Source organism: Lucilia cuprina, chromosome 6 (assembly GCF_022045245.1).
Source record: "Lucilia cuprina isolate Lc7/37 chromosome 6, ASM2204524v1, whole genome shotgun sequence".
NCBI classification, from domain to species: Eukaryota; Metazoa; Arthropoda; class Insecta; order Diptera; family Calliphoridae; genus Lucilia; species Lucilia cuprina.
In genome coordinates this window covers 2,497,519-2,514,642 of record NC_060954.1, presented here as the reverse complement: position 1 = coordinate 2,514,642, position 17,124 = coordinate 2,497,519, and the positions used below count along the sequence as shown (strand labels likewise).

The 17,124-nt window shown below is 28.6% G+C and overlaps 1 protein-coding gene and 1 long non-coding RNA gene across 2 annotated transcripts in view; one reads left to right on the top strand and one right to left on the bottom strand.

The window, feature by feature from the left end:
- LOC124420978 overlaps positions 1-5,567 on the top strand; it is a 138,582-nt gene extending 133,015 nt beyond the window's left edge. The window contains exon 3 of the long non-coding RNA XR_006941469.1: positions 5,505-5,567. This is a non-coding gene — a long non-coding RNA (uncharacterized LOC124420978). The remainder of the gene's footprint in view (positions 1-5,504) is intronic.
- Positions 5,568-10,579: 5,012 nt separating this feature from the next.
- On the bottom strand, positions 10,580-12,517 carry LOC111677399. Its single transcript, XM_023438509.2, has 3 exons — positions 12,464-12,517; positions 12,151-12,405; positions 10,580-10,931 (listed from the first exon to the last, which is right to left on the bottom strand). Exons 1-3 carry the CDS (start codon positions 12,507-12,509, stop codon positions 10,705-10,707), a joined length of 528 nt encoding a protein of 175 aa, XP_023294277.2. The 5' UTR covers positions 12,510-12,517; the 3' UTR covers positions 10,580-10,704.
- Between the last annotated feature and the right edge of the window lie 4,607 nt (positions 12,518-17,124).

Sequence of the window (17,124 nt, the reverse complement as noted above, 5' to 3'; positions counted from 1 at the left end):
TCTAGTTCAGTTCTAGTTCAGTTCTAGTTCAGTTCTAGTTCAGTTCTAGTTCAGTTCTAGTTCAGTTCTAGTTCAGTTTTAGTTCAGTTCTAGTTCAGTTATAGTTCACTTTTGGTTTAGCTGTAAGTGAATATCCCTAATTTTCACTACCACAAACACTTGCTCATCATTTTGCCTTTGGTTAAAATTATAGTATAAAATATTTTGTATTTCAATTGTTTGTTTATTTATGAATTGTTGTGTGCAATTTGCCAAGTTCTTTTTTGCTTTTCATTTCCTTTGATGTCCGTAGTGTTGATTTTTTTGTTGTTTTATTATTATTTTTCTGTGTATTATTTTTCCCTGTTTTTGTTTGAATAAAAGCTACATGGTGCCAGCCAAAAAACAATTAGAATTAAATGCACTCTAGAGAATTGTTACCGACTGACCTCCAGGGAATAATAATGAATTTTTTCGGTATTGTGGCGTATTTTCTTATTTAATCAATGATGAAGGGAGCGTGGTTTTAGGGGGAATAGAGGAGCAAAAATTATAAAGAGAAATAGTATTATTGATTACAACTAAAGTAAAAGTAATGATTTAAATAACTAGTTACATAATTGGTAACTAGGGCGAGAGGTTTTAAATAATGTTTTTAACATAGTGTAGTTTTTGAAAATGTAATCCTTTTTTTTCATAAAAATATAAATATTTGTCCTTCGTTATCCTTTTACCTTCTGATGTGAAAATAATACAGCGACTTATCATTAAAAGTACTTAAAAACCAAAAGCATTCATTTGAAATATTTCTCATCTCAAAATCACTAGGATAACTAACAATTAAACTTTTGCTACTATAATCCCCATCATCATTTTTAGAGCAAAAAACAGAAAAAAAGTAATAGAGACTAAAGAAAAAACTAGAAAATATCCTTATAAACCGTATGTAAATAATTGCAATGTCCTTTTACATTTTAGTTATTTTTTGGTTTTTTGTCTTGTCAACCCCTTTTAGACTTGCGGCGGCGTAGCTAGTGGTTGGAGTTTAAAGAAGATTCAGAATCAGATTCATAAAAACAGTTAATGTTACTTTTTTGTTCTATGTTGCAAAAGATGAACAAAAAACATACTGAAAGCCATAAGGCATTTATTCATTTACTGGCTAGATACAGAGTGACATGCTGTATGAGACAACAGAAAAACTAGGAAAAAAAAGACAAAAATATACAGAAAAATTAGAAAGACATACAGAGAACGAGAGAAGGATACATGCAAATAATGGAAGGATGCGGTCTTTTAAAAGTCAAATTGCATAAAACACCCAGAACCAAATAACCCAAGCATGGGTTATTTGTGCTTGATTTACGTACGTATGTATGTATTTATGTATGTGAATGGAAAAAGAAAGCAAGCATTTGGAAACCAAAAATGTCTGGTGACTGCCTACGTGTAGTTACAATCGAAGAATCGCTGTTCAGCAACCACATTTACACTCATACATGCAAAAAGCATAAATACACACACCAAAGGACATTTGTAAAATGTCGGCTCATTTTACCAACATCCTGAAAGTATGTGTCTATTTTGCTTTGCTTTTCTTTTTGTTTGGTTTTTTGTTTGAAAGCAATTTGAATTTTTGTTCCATTCAGTGATTACCTCTCTTAAACACCAATTCCTTTCCACTTTTTTTCTATTTTTCTGTTATTACTCGTATAATATGAAATAAAATCAAGCAAAATCTTGCAAAATGTGTCCTTTTGCATTGTAATCTAAGTGTAGACAAAGTCAAATGTTCGTTTTTTATCTATATATTTTTTCTTCATTTCTCTTTTTATTTGCTATAATTATACCGTAGCATGGATAATTAAAAAAGTTATTGTGACCAAGCATTTATTGCTTTTGTTGTTGCTGTCATTATTGTTCTTGTTAATATTGTGGTTGTAGGTTCGTTTCTTTTGGTTTTTTTCTGTTCCTTTTTTGGGAGAATTTTTTCTCTACAAAAGTATGAAAATAATTGAGTATTTCTAATTTAGAGGTATGATAATCAGCGGACAATGCTAAGTTGTAATTCAAGTGTAAAGAACAGAGAAGTGAAAAAAATGTTGAATTTCTTTTCAAGTTTAAGTTTTCAAGTTTGAATATAAAAAGTTTGCAGACATTATGTGTTCAAGATCATCAAATGATATTAAGGATAAGAAAATAATGAGTTAAAGTTACTGAATTAAAAAACAAAACTTCATAATATTTATATTTAGTTAAATTCTAGATCAGTTTTGATTCAGTTCTAGTTATGTCTAGTTCAGTTCTAATTCAGTTCTAGTTCAGTTCTAGTTCAGTTCTAGTTCAGTTCTAGTTCAGTTCTAGTTCAGTTCTAGTTCAGTTCTAGTTCAGTTCTAGTTCAGTTCTAGTTCAGTTCTAGTTCAGTTCTAGTTCAGTTCTAGTTCAGTTCTAGTTCAGTTCTAGTTCAGTTCTAGTTCAGTTCTAGTTCAGTTCTAGTTCAGTTCTAGTTCAGTTCTAGTTCAGTTCTATTTCAGTTCTAGTTCAGTTCTAGTTCAGTTCAAGAACAGTTCTAGTTCAATTCCGATAAAGATTTTTCAAATTTATTATATTATTTAAATTTTTAACATGTAATGTATGAAATTGAAGAAAACTTTAAAAAAGTTTTTTAAAATCGATTTTTTATTTCAAATACTGAAAGCTAAGATAAATTATTATTTTACACAAATCTATGAAATATGTTTTTTAAACATTTTAGTATGTATTCGAATATACATATGTGCATATGAAAAAAAAATCTTGGCAAATGTTAACATATCCTGTTTGTCTTTTTTCAAACAGCGACAATATCAGCCGTAAAGTCTGCAACAACAAATGTTTCATACACAGACAACAACGCATTTCCTGTTTTAAGCCTTTTTAAGACACTTACTTAACACCAGGCTTTATTCTGCTTCAATTTTTTCTCCACACTCAACATTCGTTTTTTCGACATACACATATACATACATTGAAAAAATCATTGTTTCCTTTTTTTTTCTTTTTCACCAAACACAAGCGAAGTGCTTGTTGTATTTAAATTATATGGATTCTTTTTTCAACGATTTTTTCCTGTTTTCATAAAAAAGCATTGAAAAAAACATAGACCTTCATCTTTTGTTCTGGCATAAATTTGTTTAATTTTCTGTGTTTTGTTTTTTGCTTTTAATGTTTTTTATTATTATTGTGGCGTCATTATCAGCAACAATTATAATTTGATTTACTCGATTTTTTTTTCATAATTTTATTGTAACGCAAACCTAGCCTTGTTGTGTTGTTGTTTGTTGGTCATTGTCATTCATTCACTTGTTCAATGTGAATTTTTATTTTTTATATTTTTTGGTTTTTAAACCACATTTAAAGGTCTTTTGTTTCGCTGTTGGTACAATTTTGGTGCTTTTAATGGCCATCTTTATGGGCGACAGATAACAGAAATATTGTTTATTGTAGAATAAAATATATACAATAATATAATAGATAGTAATCTTTATTTTTTATGCTGATGGAAGGGTAAATGAAATCCACCCCTAATAAAAGTAGAAAAACAATAATCGCCAACAAAATTAATTGAACAAGGGACTTAAATTTATGTCAATATCTTCTTTGTGACAACAATGGATTTTCAATAATTGTTTAAATGGTGATTGTTTAACATACAGCAGATTAAAGAATCGGATTTTAATAGACTAGGCTAGGAAAGATTTATTTTTGTATATTTAAAACTGAAGTACAATTGAACTAGAACTCAATTAGATCTGAACTAGAACTGAACTAGAACTGAACTAGAACTGAACTAGAACTGAACTAGAACTGAACTAGAACTGAACTAGAACTGAACTAGAACTGAACTAGAACTGAACTAGAACTGAACTAGAACTGAACTAGAACTGAACTAGAACTGAACTAGAACTGAACTAGAACTGAACTAGAACTGAACTAGAACTGAACTAGAACTGAACTAGAACTGAACCAGAACTGAACTAGAATCGAACTAGAACTGAGCTAGAACTGAACTAATACTGAACTAGAACTGAACCAAAACTGAACTAAGACTCAACTAGAACTCAACTAGAACACAACTAGAACTCAACTGAACTAGAACTGAAATTGGACAGAACTAAAACTAACCTTTAAATAAACTAGAACTAAGCTGAACAAAAAAAGGTGTATAGTTCTCTCGCTTCAACCATACTGAATACTCCTAATATTCTATTTGTACTTCAAATAAACAATGTTGGCGGTCATTGTTGCTGTAATGTTTTTTTCATATTTTTTATGGTTTTAGCTGGCAAAACAATTGTTAAAATCATATTTTTATTTAATAGTTAGTTTTTTCACTCTCTCCCTTTTAAACAGCATACGCAAAGTTCATTCATTTCAAATGTCCTTATTTTAACATTGCGAAATTACCAATACTTCCTTTATATCACAGATCGCTACCTCTAACCACAACATTTCTTATACAAGTGTTTGAGCCAACTAATTTCCCCTTTTCGTTAACTATATTCCATTTATGTAGTTGTTTTTTTTTTCTTTGTGTTCTTTCTATTTTCATTCATGTTATTAACACAATGTCTTTGACTTTATAATTTTCTTGTTAAGAAATTTTGCGCTGTGTTAAGGAATGCTTTTACTTTTGCCATAACTCCTGGTGGTTAAAAACAACAACAGCAGCAAGTTGTTTGATTGGAGTGTCTTAGTTCTTTGCTGGATATACAGGGAGTGTGTGTTTTCAAAAGGAAGCTTATCTATCAATATTTGCATTTGTTTAAGTTAAAGGCCTGAAGGCTTTATTTGTCGAGTTATTAAGGGTGAAATTAAGGAAATTGAAAAACTCAAGAAATAGACGAAAAACAACAACAAAAATACAATAAAAAAATGTTCATGCTGTAAATAACACAAGTTAGATTTGAATTAATTTTGAGATTAATACATGCTTGAAAAAATTTTGTTTGTGGAGATTTTTGAAATAATCACTTAAGTGGCAAGAGCCAAAAGAGGATTTCAACCTTTATTTGAAAAAGACTAATAAGATCTTTAAAAACAAATATTACATTTTTATTTAAAGGCTTAGGGTCAGCGATCTTTTGGATCATGAATCAAGTTTTTGCTCACACCTTTTTATAGAAAACTTAATACCCCAAACCTTTTAAATCTCCTGTAAATCCTCAAAAAAAAACAAGTTTCCAAATATGTTCCCTCATTATATAATTTTTCAATTTCTTGTTTTTTTCTGATAGTATTAAAAACTTTATTCTCTGTTCTTAATGCTTTATTATTTTCCTCTTTCCCTGATAACTTTTTATGTGTACATGTATAAAAGTAACTTTTCCTGGAGACGTAGAAGAAATTGTAACATTGAAATCACTCCCACATTATGTTAATGACTGTCTTGATTATGTTGATGACTCTGAAGAGTTTTGTTAATTTTAAGGTTTACCTAATGACTATATTAATTTTTCTATATTTTTTCTTCATCTTCTTTTCAGACTACCGCCTCCAACCTTAATAACTTCTGCTACCACTGCTGCCACTTTGAATTTTCTTTATGGGTATGTAGATATTTTATTATTTAAAACCAACAGCAACAAAAATGTTATATTACTTAGATAACAACATCAACAAAAATAACAACACGTTCACATACTAACACTTATAGACAAACCAAAAACAAAAACAACAACAAAAACTAGGTACTTACTTCATCTATCCATTCATCGTTCAAATGTTTATGAATAATTTCTGTTTTCGGTGTGAGAAATTAAACAGGGGAACATAAAATAAGTTATACAAATTGTTACATTGTAGACTACACTATGCATCAGATCGTAGAATATACTATAGCGTAGAAGAAAGCCAACAGAAACTATAGACTAGGTTATAGACAAGACCATAGACTAGACTATAGAGTAGACTTCAGACTGTACTATAGACTAGACTATAGACTAGACTATAGATTAGACTATAGATTAGACTATAGACTAGACTATAGACTAGACTATAGATTAGACTATAGACTAGACTACAGACTAGACTATAGACTAGACTATAGATTAGACTATAGATTAGACTATAGACTAGACCATAGACCAGACTATAGATTAGACTATACTCTAGACTATAGAATATACTATAGAATAGACTATAGACTAGATTATAGACTAGACTATAGACTAGACTATAGACTAGAATATAGACTAGACTATAGACTAGACTATAGACTATACTAGACTATAGACTAGACTATAGACTAGACTATAGACTAGACTATAGACTAGACTATAGACTAGACTATAGACTAGACTATAGACTAGACTATAGACTAGACTATAGACTAGACTATAGACTAGACTATAGACTAGACTATAGACTAGACTAAAGACTAGACTATAGACTAAACTATAGACTAGACTATAGACTAGACTATAAACTAGACTATAAACTAGACTAGACTATAGACTAGACTATAGACTAGACTATAGACTAGACTATAGACTAGACTATAGACTAGACTATAGACTAGACTATAGACTAGATTATAGACTAGACTATACTCTAGACTAAAGACTAGACTATAGACTAGACTATACTCTAGACTAAAGACTAGACTATAGACTAGACTATAGACTAGACTATGGACTAGACTATCTAATTTTCCAATCTAAACATGTCTTCTTCCTCCTGAGTTCCTTTTAATTTGTTTAATGTTATTTTCGTTACTCTGTTTCCACTCACTTCCACCCAAAATGTTCTTGTTCACACAAATCTTTGCCATTTTATTTTAAATTATAATGACATTCAAAGAAGCGTGATGAAAATGTAACAACTTGTTTTTTTCTCTAACTTCCTACAAATTTTACTCTTGCACATAAGGGGGTAAAATACTGTGTGTTTTTCTTTATATAAAAAAAGTTTAAGGATAAAATTTTTGTATATATTTATGCAAAATGGTTGTAGAAAGGTAACACTTAAGGATCAACCATAGACCTGTTACAAAAATCCAAAGCTAATTTAAGATTACGCGTAAATTTTATGGCATATTAAACTCTGAAGAGGTGATTTGCATGCAGTCAAGGTATTTTTATTTAGAAAACTTAAAAATGTCTGTAAATAATAATTGTTTTTGTTACAGTTTTCTGTATTAAGATTTACAGTCAATAGCTTTATTTTTTTCCTAAAGATAAGCTAATGAAAATGAAGATTTTTTTTTATATGTATAGCAAAAATTAAAATTTTAGTTTGTGTGTAAATGAGTAGAGTGTATTTTCCTTTTTTATAGCTTTTGGCTTAATATTGCTAAATTTTCAAGATAATCGCATTTAATAAGACTCTTATTTAATACTAAATAGAATCACGTGTTTTCAGGTTTTTTTTCCACTTACTCCCTGTTGTCTGTTGTTTTTGGTAGGAAAAAAGATATTAAATTTGTTTTTGCAAATTCTAGGCACGTTTCTTATTTTAGCTTAAATTTTGTCATTTTCGTTTCTTTAGGACTTTTTTAGCGTTTTTTTGTTATTTTAAGTGTACTAAACTGTTTTAAAGATGATGAGCTTAATATTAAGCGTTTTTAGGACTTATTTATTTGGAAATTTTTAAGGATAAATGATAATTTGTTATCTTTCCATGAGGGAAGAAGAAAGTGTGCTTAAGAAAAAAAACGTAATTAGAAGGAATTGTATTTATTATAGGTGCCTGGCAAATACTCAACCGAAAAATATTTTAAATCTTAAAAATTATGTTTAATATTCCTTTGTTGAAAAAAACATACATTTTTTCAGATATACTAATTATTAAAGAGGTCCTTTTCTATATCCTTTTTTTATATATAAAATATTTCTATTTTTTAATCTTTAGATTTCTTAAAAAATTATGTATTCCCTATTATTTTAAAACCTAAACATTATTTTCTTTAAAAATATTTGTTTTTAAATTTTATATATTTTTGTAATTCACCAAAATTGTTTATGACCGTTGCAATCTATTGCCAACCACAACATTTGGGTTTGTGGTATCATAATGTCTCGTTTTATTTTCTATTTTTTTATAGTTACACTTCATTAATTTTTAGCCCTCTTTAAAAAGAGAAAAAAACGAATTATTATTTCTAGTTATTTTTTTATACATTTAGTGATGTCTTTATTAAAATTTATGTGTCTGTCTCCAGCTATTGATGATGACAAAAACAATATCAGTTTTCGGTTTTTTTTTTTCTTTCTTATTTCAAATTTTACCACCAATTCAAGTAATAAATAGTTCTAGTGCAAGAGATAAAATCACTTGCTCAAAAATAGTAAAAGCAATGAAATTACAAGGGACTGCTACTAACTTTGATAACCTAAAACGTTCGTTTGGACTATAAGTAGGACTATAGTTAATATCGCCTGCATTATAATCTACAGTCCAGACAGAAATATGGTCTATATTCTGGACCAGCTGGACTATAACCTAGTGTATACTCTACTGTATACTTAATAGTTTAGTTTATAATATTCACTTCAATAGTTTTAAATATACGTATTTTGATCGAGAGCATCAACTAGTTCAGTTCTAATTCAGTTCCAGTTCAGTTCTAGTTCAGTTCGAGTTCAGTTCTAGTCCAGTTCTAGTTCAGTTCTAGTTCAGTTCTAGTTCAGTTCTAGTTCAGTTCTAGTTCAGTTCTAGTTCAGTTCTAGTTCAGTTCTAGTTCAGTTCAGTTCTAGTTCAGTTCTAGTTCAGTTCTAGTTCAGTTCTAGTTCAGTTCTAGTTCAGTTCTAGTTCAGATCTAGTTCAGTTCTAGTTCAGTTCTAGCTCAGGTTTACTTCAGTTCCACTTCTGTAGTTTTGACTATTGTCTGGTCCATAGTCTGATCTATATTTTGGATAAAAGTCTGGTATAGTCTCTAATATGGACAACATCCTGGTCAATAGCATAAATATATAAGGACTGGTCTAAAGTTTAGGATAAACCAGTCTATATACTGATCTATAGTATGGTCTTTAAACTGGACTATAGTGTGGCCAAGTGTTTGGACTATATGCGAGACTAAAACATGACATAAAGCGAATGCTATAATGTTGTCTAAGTCGTGTTTAGTTTATGGACTGAACTAAAGTCTAGATAGAGTACCAACTAGACTATAGTTCAAGCTATTATCTGGCTATAATACAGTTTATATTCTGCAGTAACTATTCGTAGGGTAACAAGGCCACAAAAATATATGTTCAAAATCTACAAAAAAAAAATAAACAAGCTTAAAAAAATACTACCAGCCATATAACATGGTACAGTCAATTAAATTCATTATATCACAGAAAAATAAGTAAAATAAATATAAAACAGCAACAAAAACAAAAACTTTACTCCAGCAGAGAGAAATCAAAAACAGATTTATTGTCATCAATAAATATATTGTTGGTATATACACTAACACCCTGAAATTGACAGTAAAAATTGTTTTAAAGTTTAAAAAAAAAAGCAACACTCGCTCACTCAAACAAGCATTTACAGAGGAAATAAGGAAAAGCAAAAAACTGAAATAAAATATTAAAAATTTTAAAATGTGTACTAAATATATACAATATTTTGTAAATGTTTTTTTGTTGTATTTTTTCATACTCATAGACAAGCAAAAATCATTCAATTGTAAATTCAGTGTTTTATGTTTTTGTTTTTTTTTTATTATTATTTTACACATCTACAAATATTTTACTGTAACCTAAAGCCAATTTAAAATATTCTTGATTAATTGCCAAAAAGATATCGCCAACAATGGAGAATGGATATATCCATAGATATACACATATGTATGTGTGTTTATTTTTTTATTATTTTAATAAATAAAAAAAACAGGGAATAAATATAAATCTACATTAAATATATGAGAGAAAATGTCTATACATATAAATGTATGAATATTTTTTTTACATAGAAATAAATAAATAAAAAACAAATATAACCAGAAAAATAAAACATGAATAAATTTACTATAAATTACCATTTTTTTACAAACAAACAAAGAAACAAACATAAAACTTTTTTCTCAATCATATCCCTACCAAACTTTAAAAAAAAAAACAACCAAATAGAATGATTGTTTTTACAATAACAACAAATAGTCGCATACATTTGTTCTCTATAGGCATGAAAATAATTGTAAACAAACATATTCAATAGCCGTTACATTAACATGTCTCTCACTCTCTTCCTTAATAAAAACAAACACATACCCACCCACACACAACTCTCACATATTTTTACACATTTAAACTTAAAAGCCACCTACTAACCCCACACCCGATTATAGACGATCAACAATAACAACAACAGCTTATACTGCCTTAACGAACAGTTAAATAAAAAAGTAATAACAACAATAACAATAACAACAGCATCCCTACATAAAACTGTCAAAAACATTCACATGCAATAATTTACTTTAAAAAATTGTTATTCTCTCTCACAAACACACCAACACTTGCCAACACACATAATAACTGAGAGACAAATATTACTCTTTCCTTTGTTTTTCATATCCTGTCTATAAGGATTATTTGTCTATATATTGATATTTATTTGCTGATTTTTTTCTATTGACGTTTTATTAATGATATTTCCTTAAAATCAGTACTTTTTTTCTCAAACAACAAAAAGTCATTTGATTTTTTTTCTTGTTGCAGTTTTTTTTTTTATTATGCAGATTTTTTATTATTATTAACTATTTTCGAATAATTTATAAAATATTGTTATTGTTATCAGAGCTATTAGCAATAGTGATAATTTATGTTCTAGTTGTGCATTCGTTGTGGCTGTATTACATGGCATCGCTCCCAATTCTGATTTACAAACACAAACTTCAACATCCAAACCGGAAATATATTTTTGACGATAACAACCGGTTGTGGTATTAACTTTGGCACACATATAAGTGATGTTTTGTACTGGAGTGTAGAAAAAAAAATATTGAAAATATGTTAAAATAAAAAAAGAAATAGTTTTAATAGTAAATTTATGGTGTAAAAACATGAAATAAAAAAATTATGAATGATTTAAAGTATTGCTGAAAGCTTATAGTTAATTTAATATGCTGGGTTATACAGAAGGTATAAGCAATGATGTCTTTGGAAAGTTTTCCAAATGTCGTCAATAAGGAAGCTATAGTATGGACTATAGATAAGGCTATGGCTGGGATTGAAGACAAGACTACAGTCTGAACTTTAAACAAGTTTAGAGTCTTAGCTGTACAAGACAAGACTTACTTCTCGACTGTAGACAAGATTAGTGTATAGAAAAGACTATAGTCTGAGCAATAGTCAAGACTACAGTCTAGACCATAGATAAGACCATAGTCTGGCTTTGTCCATTAGACTTAATAGACAAGACTAAAAAACTAGACTATATACAAGACCGGAATAAAGATAAGACTATAATTTGGACGATAGACAAGACTATTGTCTGGACTACTTTATAGTCTGATCTTTTTACAAGACTATTGACAAAACATTCGAACTTTAAACAAGATTATAATCTGATTTACCTAAAACCAAAGTCTAGACTATGGACAAGACTAAACAATAGTCTTGACTATAGACAAGACTAAACAATAGTCTTGACTATAGACAAGACTAAACAATAGTCTTGACTATAGACAAGACTATAGTCTGGACTATAGACAAGACTATAGTCTGGACTATAGGCAAGACTATAGTCTGGACTATAGACAAGACTATAGTCTGGACTATAGACAAGACTATAGTCTGGACTATAGACAAGACTATAGTCTGGACTATAGACAAGACTATAGTCTGGACTATAGACAAGACTATAGTCTGGACTATAGACAAAACTATAGTCTGGACTATAGACAAAATTATAATCTGGACTATAGACAATATTATAGCCTGGAATATAGACAAGACTATAGTCTGGACTGTAGACAAGACTATAGTCTGGATTATAGACAAGACTATAGTCTGGACTATAGACAAAACTATAGTCTGGAATATAGACAAGACTATAGTCTGGGCTATAGGGAAGACTATAGCCTGGACTTTAGACAATACTATAGCCTGGACTATTAACAAGTCTAAAGTCTATATTATAGGCAAGACTATACAAAAATTTTATATCGTTTCCACCATACACTTGTAGTAGACTCACCTCCCTTATTGTATGTATAAGTATATTTAACACATAATTGACCCGGTACCATAGGACATCCTATAGCATTTGGTTGATCCTTATATTTCGACCAAAGATCCACCGTATCTGGTATATTATCATTATCGGTAACCACCAAAGGCTGGCGGCAAGGAATATTTGTTAAATCTTCACGTATACTTTCACACGTAATATCAGCAATATTGTCTTTATCTTGAAATGGACCAATCCAAGTAAAGCGAAAACAATAGGCATCTAAAGCAAAAATAAATTAAACAAAAATGTTTAACACAAAATTGTTATTTATACTCACATTCAGCTGATAATAGTAAAAAATTTAAGAAAATTATAATAAACATAAAAAAAATTTTACACATTGTACTTTTACAAAAAATATTAAACATTTTATATATATTTATATTTTATATTATTTTACACCAAAAATAAAATGATGTTTTTCAATACACATTTTATTAACAACTAAATAATTGTTTGTGTTATTTAAAATTTAATTGTGTTCAATACAATTTCTTATTGTGATTTCTCGTCTCACTATCTTATCATTAATAATATTTCATTGATTTTATTTTTTTTCTTCTTATTGTTGTTATTTTATTTATTGTAATTGTTAGTAAAAGTATTTTAGTATTCTTGTTTTATCGTGTTGCATGTTGACTCTACTTACTACGTTAGCGGTATTTGACATTTAAAGATGTTATTGGAGTAACTGCTCTGTGTTAATGGGTTTCTGTATGCGTCACTATTTATCTCTATTGCAGTTTTTTATCTTTTTATTTATTTGTTTAAATAAAAAAGTTTTATTTCATTTATTTATTTTGTTGAAACAAATATAAAGTATTTTTTTTAATAAAGTTAGTTAACCACTTCAATTTATATGCTGTAAATTGAACTTGAATTGCAAATTCTTTATTTTAAGCTTCTTTAAAATAAACAAGTGATATTTTTTCTTCTTTTTTATTTTTGCATCATTTATTTAATTATCTATGACTTGTTATTTCAAGTGTTTATTTTCATTAAGCTTTTTCTCTTTATTTTATGCTTTTTAGGTTTTTGTTTGTTTTTTGTTTCAGGCCTTGTTAGTGAAACGGACAACTTAAGTCCCCATTCAATTTCAATATGTTTGTTTAATTATTCCTGAAAATTTTGTAGCCAAAAGTTGTAGCAGCAGAAGGAGCCATTGAAAATTCAACCAATGAGCACTGTGTCTGTCTGTCCATACTTACATGTACACTTTAATGCTACTGAAATGTATGAGTAGTTAGGGAAGGGAACATGAAAATAACACATCCACATAAAACACTTACTTATGGTAATGAGTTTGGTAAACGGAAAGCGAAATTGCTGGTTAAAACGAATAGAAAATGCTCTATAAAAGTGAGAGGGAGAGCAATGCACTGTCTAAAATTTATACAATAGGGCAGATAGCATTATCAACTATAAATCTTAGTATTCTTTCTACTATAAATAAATTAGACTATAGATCAGTCTATAATATTGACTATAGTCTTGACTATAGATCAGACTATAGTCTTGACCATATATCAGACTATAGTCTTGACCATAGATCAGATTATAGTCTTGACTATTGATCAGACCATAAATCAGATTATAGTCTTGACTATAGATCAGATTATAGTCTTGACTATAGATCAGACTATAGTCTTGACTATAGATCAGACTATAGTCTTGACTATAGATCAGACTATAGTCTTGACTATAGATCAGACTATAGTCTTGACTATAGATCAGACTATAGTCTTGACTTTAGATCAGACTATAGTCTTGACTATAGATCAGACTATAGTCTTGACTATAGATCAGAATATAGTCTTGACTATAGATCAGAATATAGTCTTGACTATAGATCAGACTATAGTCTTGACTATAGATCAGACTATAGTCTTGACTATAGATCAGACTATAGTCTTGACTATAGATCAGACTATAGTCTTGACTATAGATCAGACTATAGTCTTGACTATAGATCAGAATATAGTCTTGACTATAGATCAGACTATAGTCTTGACTATAGATCAGACTATAGTCTTGACTATAGATCAGACTGTAGTCTTGACTATAGATCAGACTATAGTCTTGACTGTAGATCAGACTATAGTCTTGACTATAGATCAGACTATAGTCTTAACTATAGATCAGACTATAGTCTTGACTATAGATCAGACTATAGTCTTGTCTATAGATCAGACTATAGTCTTGACTATAGATCAGACTATAGTCTTGAATATAGATCAGACTATAGTCTTGACTATAGATCAGACTATAGTCTTGACTATAGATCAGACTATAGTCTTGACTATAGATCAGACTATAGTCTTGACTATAGATCAGACTATAGTCTTGACTATAGATCAGACTATAGTATTGACTATAGATCAGACTATAGTCTTGACTATAGACCAGTCTATAGTCTTGACTATAGACCAGTCTATAGTCTTGACTATAGACCAGTCTATAGTCTTGCCTATAAATCAGTCTATAGTATGTACTACAGATAAGTGTATTGCATTACCTGTAGATCAGTAGTAGTGTATTGCCTTGACTATAGATCAGATTATAATTTTGACAATAGATCAGACTAAAGTCTAAACTATAGATCAAACTATAATCTTGACTATAAATCAGTATTTTGTCTTGACTTTAGATCAGTTTTAGACTTGACTATAGATCAGTTTATAGTTTTTAATATAGATCAGTCTATAGTCGTGACTATAGTTCAGTCTGTAGTCTTTACTATATATCAGTCTATAGTCTTGACATTAAATCAGACTATAGTCTCGATTATAGAGAAGACTGTAGATCGAACTATATCCTCGACTATAGATCAGACTATATATGCACTATATATCAGAGTTCTGGGCTTAATATCATAATCGCACCTGCAAGTTGTTCCATATTTTATAAAAATTACTTTTAATTCTAACTTATTTCCATTTCCTATCACTTCATTAAACAAAATATTTCTTAAAAGTCCTTTTAAATTTGTAGGGAATTACAAATTATATATTTTAATATCTTTTGTATCAAATTGTAGTGAGAGTGGTAGAAATAATTTTCAGCACTTAATTTTATGCAAATTTCATGCAGATTTTATAAAACTACAAATACAACAAAAAATAATAAGAAACAAACGCTTTCTAGCAAATGTACATGACGTCGAAATAAATGCCCAAAATACGGTAAAAAGCAACAAAATAGAAAAGAGCTTAAAGTTCTGTTTATTTTACCCAACAAATAGATTTGAAGCACTTCTTACATATTTACTACTTCAAAGCAAACAATCAAATTTTTTAGGAACAAAAATGGGCATAATTCTGATACTTTTCTTTGTCTAAAGTCAAAAATCGAATTCAATAAAATTCAATTAGAAAAATATTTCGATAAGTAGAAGAAAAGAACCAGAAGAAAAGTTCTTTCTGAGATTTTTTCGAACTTAAAAAAATTAATCTATTCCATTTTATTATAGCTTGCTTTTATTTTTTCGCTGGGTTATGTTCTCACTCATACTTGTGTACATTTGCTACATGTGTATTATTGTAAATATTAAAGTTAATGTATAACATTTTGTTACTAAAATAGTAGTTATTATTACAATGGTCCATATATGTAAATTTTAATATCTAAATTGTATGTGTATGCATGTACAACACTTCTACATACATGCACACACACATACATACACCAATTCATATCTAAAGGATACTTTATTGTATAAGCAAGAGAAATAGTTTTAAGAGTCTATGAGTCCTTTCGGTTTTTATAAAATTTCTAAACATTTTTACATCTGTATTTATATGTTTCTGTTAAATGTAAATATGTCTATTTACACATGTAAGTATACATATGTGTAAAAATATAGATGTATATATATTATATATATATATATATATATATATATATATATATATATATATATATATATATATATATATATATATATATATATATATATATATATATATATTATATTATATATATATATATATATATATATATATATATTATATATATATATATATATATATATATATATATATATATATATATATATATATGTTGAGTTAATCACTAAAGTTTTTTTAGAGTTTTCCATTAAATTTTTTGCTTTTGGCTTATTTTTTTGGGTACTTGTATGAGTATGAATGTGTTAAAAAGTTTTACATAAATACATACAAACATACATATTTTTTGTGAATATTTACATTTGTATTTCATTTGTGAAAATGTCTAGAAATGTCTTTATTGTTTAATTTAAATTTTAGAAAATTGTATAGGTTTTATGGTGATAATTGTGTATGGGTAAGAGAAATTGGTAAGTAGAGTAACGCTTGGGAAAAAATGTTGATGAATTAGTTTGGTGTAGAGTTTGCTCTACACTTGTAAACCACTTTGTAGTCTAGTCTTTAGTCTAGTTTATAGTCTAGTCTATAGTCTAGTCTATAGTCTAGTCTATAGTCTAGTCTATAGTCTAGTCTATAGTCTAGTCTATAGTCTAGTCTATAGTCTAGTCTATAGTCTAGTCTATAGTCTAGTCTATAGTCTAGTCTATAGTCTAGTCTATAGTCTAGTCTATAGTCTAGTCTACAGTCTAGTCTATAGTCTAGTCTAGTCTAGTCTATAGTCTAGTCTAGTCTATAGTCTAGTCTATAGTCTAGTCTATAGTCTAGTCTATAGTCTAGTCTATAGTCTAGTCTATAGTCTAGTCTATAGTCTAGTCTATAGTCTAGTCTATAGTCTAGTCTATAGTCTAGTTTATAGTCTAGTCTATAGTCTAGTCTATAGTCTAGTCTATAGTCTAGTCTATAGTCTAGTCTATAGTCTAGTCTAGTCTATAGTCTAGTCTATAGTCTAGTCTATAGTCTAGTCTATAGTCTAGTCTATAGTCTAGTCTATAGTCTAGTCTATAGTCTAGTCTATAGTCTAGTCTATAGTCTA

What these genes read in the sequence shown, in the direction of transcription:
- LOC111677399 (XM_023438509.2), bottom strand. Translation starts at nt 12,509, where the DNA reads ATGTTTATTATAATTTTCTTAAATTTTTTACTATTATCAGCTGAAT. An exon ending in TTTACTATTATCAGCTGAAT is followed by an intron (nt 12,406 to 12,463) that starts GTGAGTATAAAT and finishes TTTTTGCTTTAG; the next exon opens with ATGCCTATTGTTTTCGCTTT. An exon ending in TTATACATACAATAAGGGAG is followed by an intron (nt 10,932 to 12,150) that starts GTGAGTCTACTA and finishes TCTACACTCCAG; the next exon opens with TACAAAACATCACTTATATG.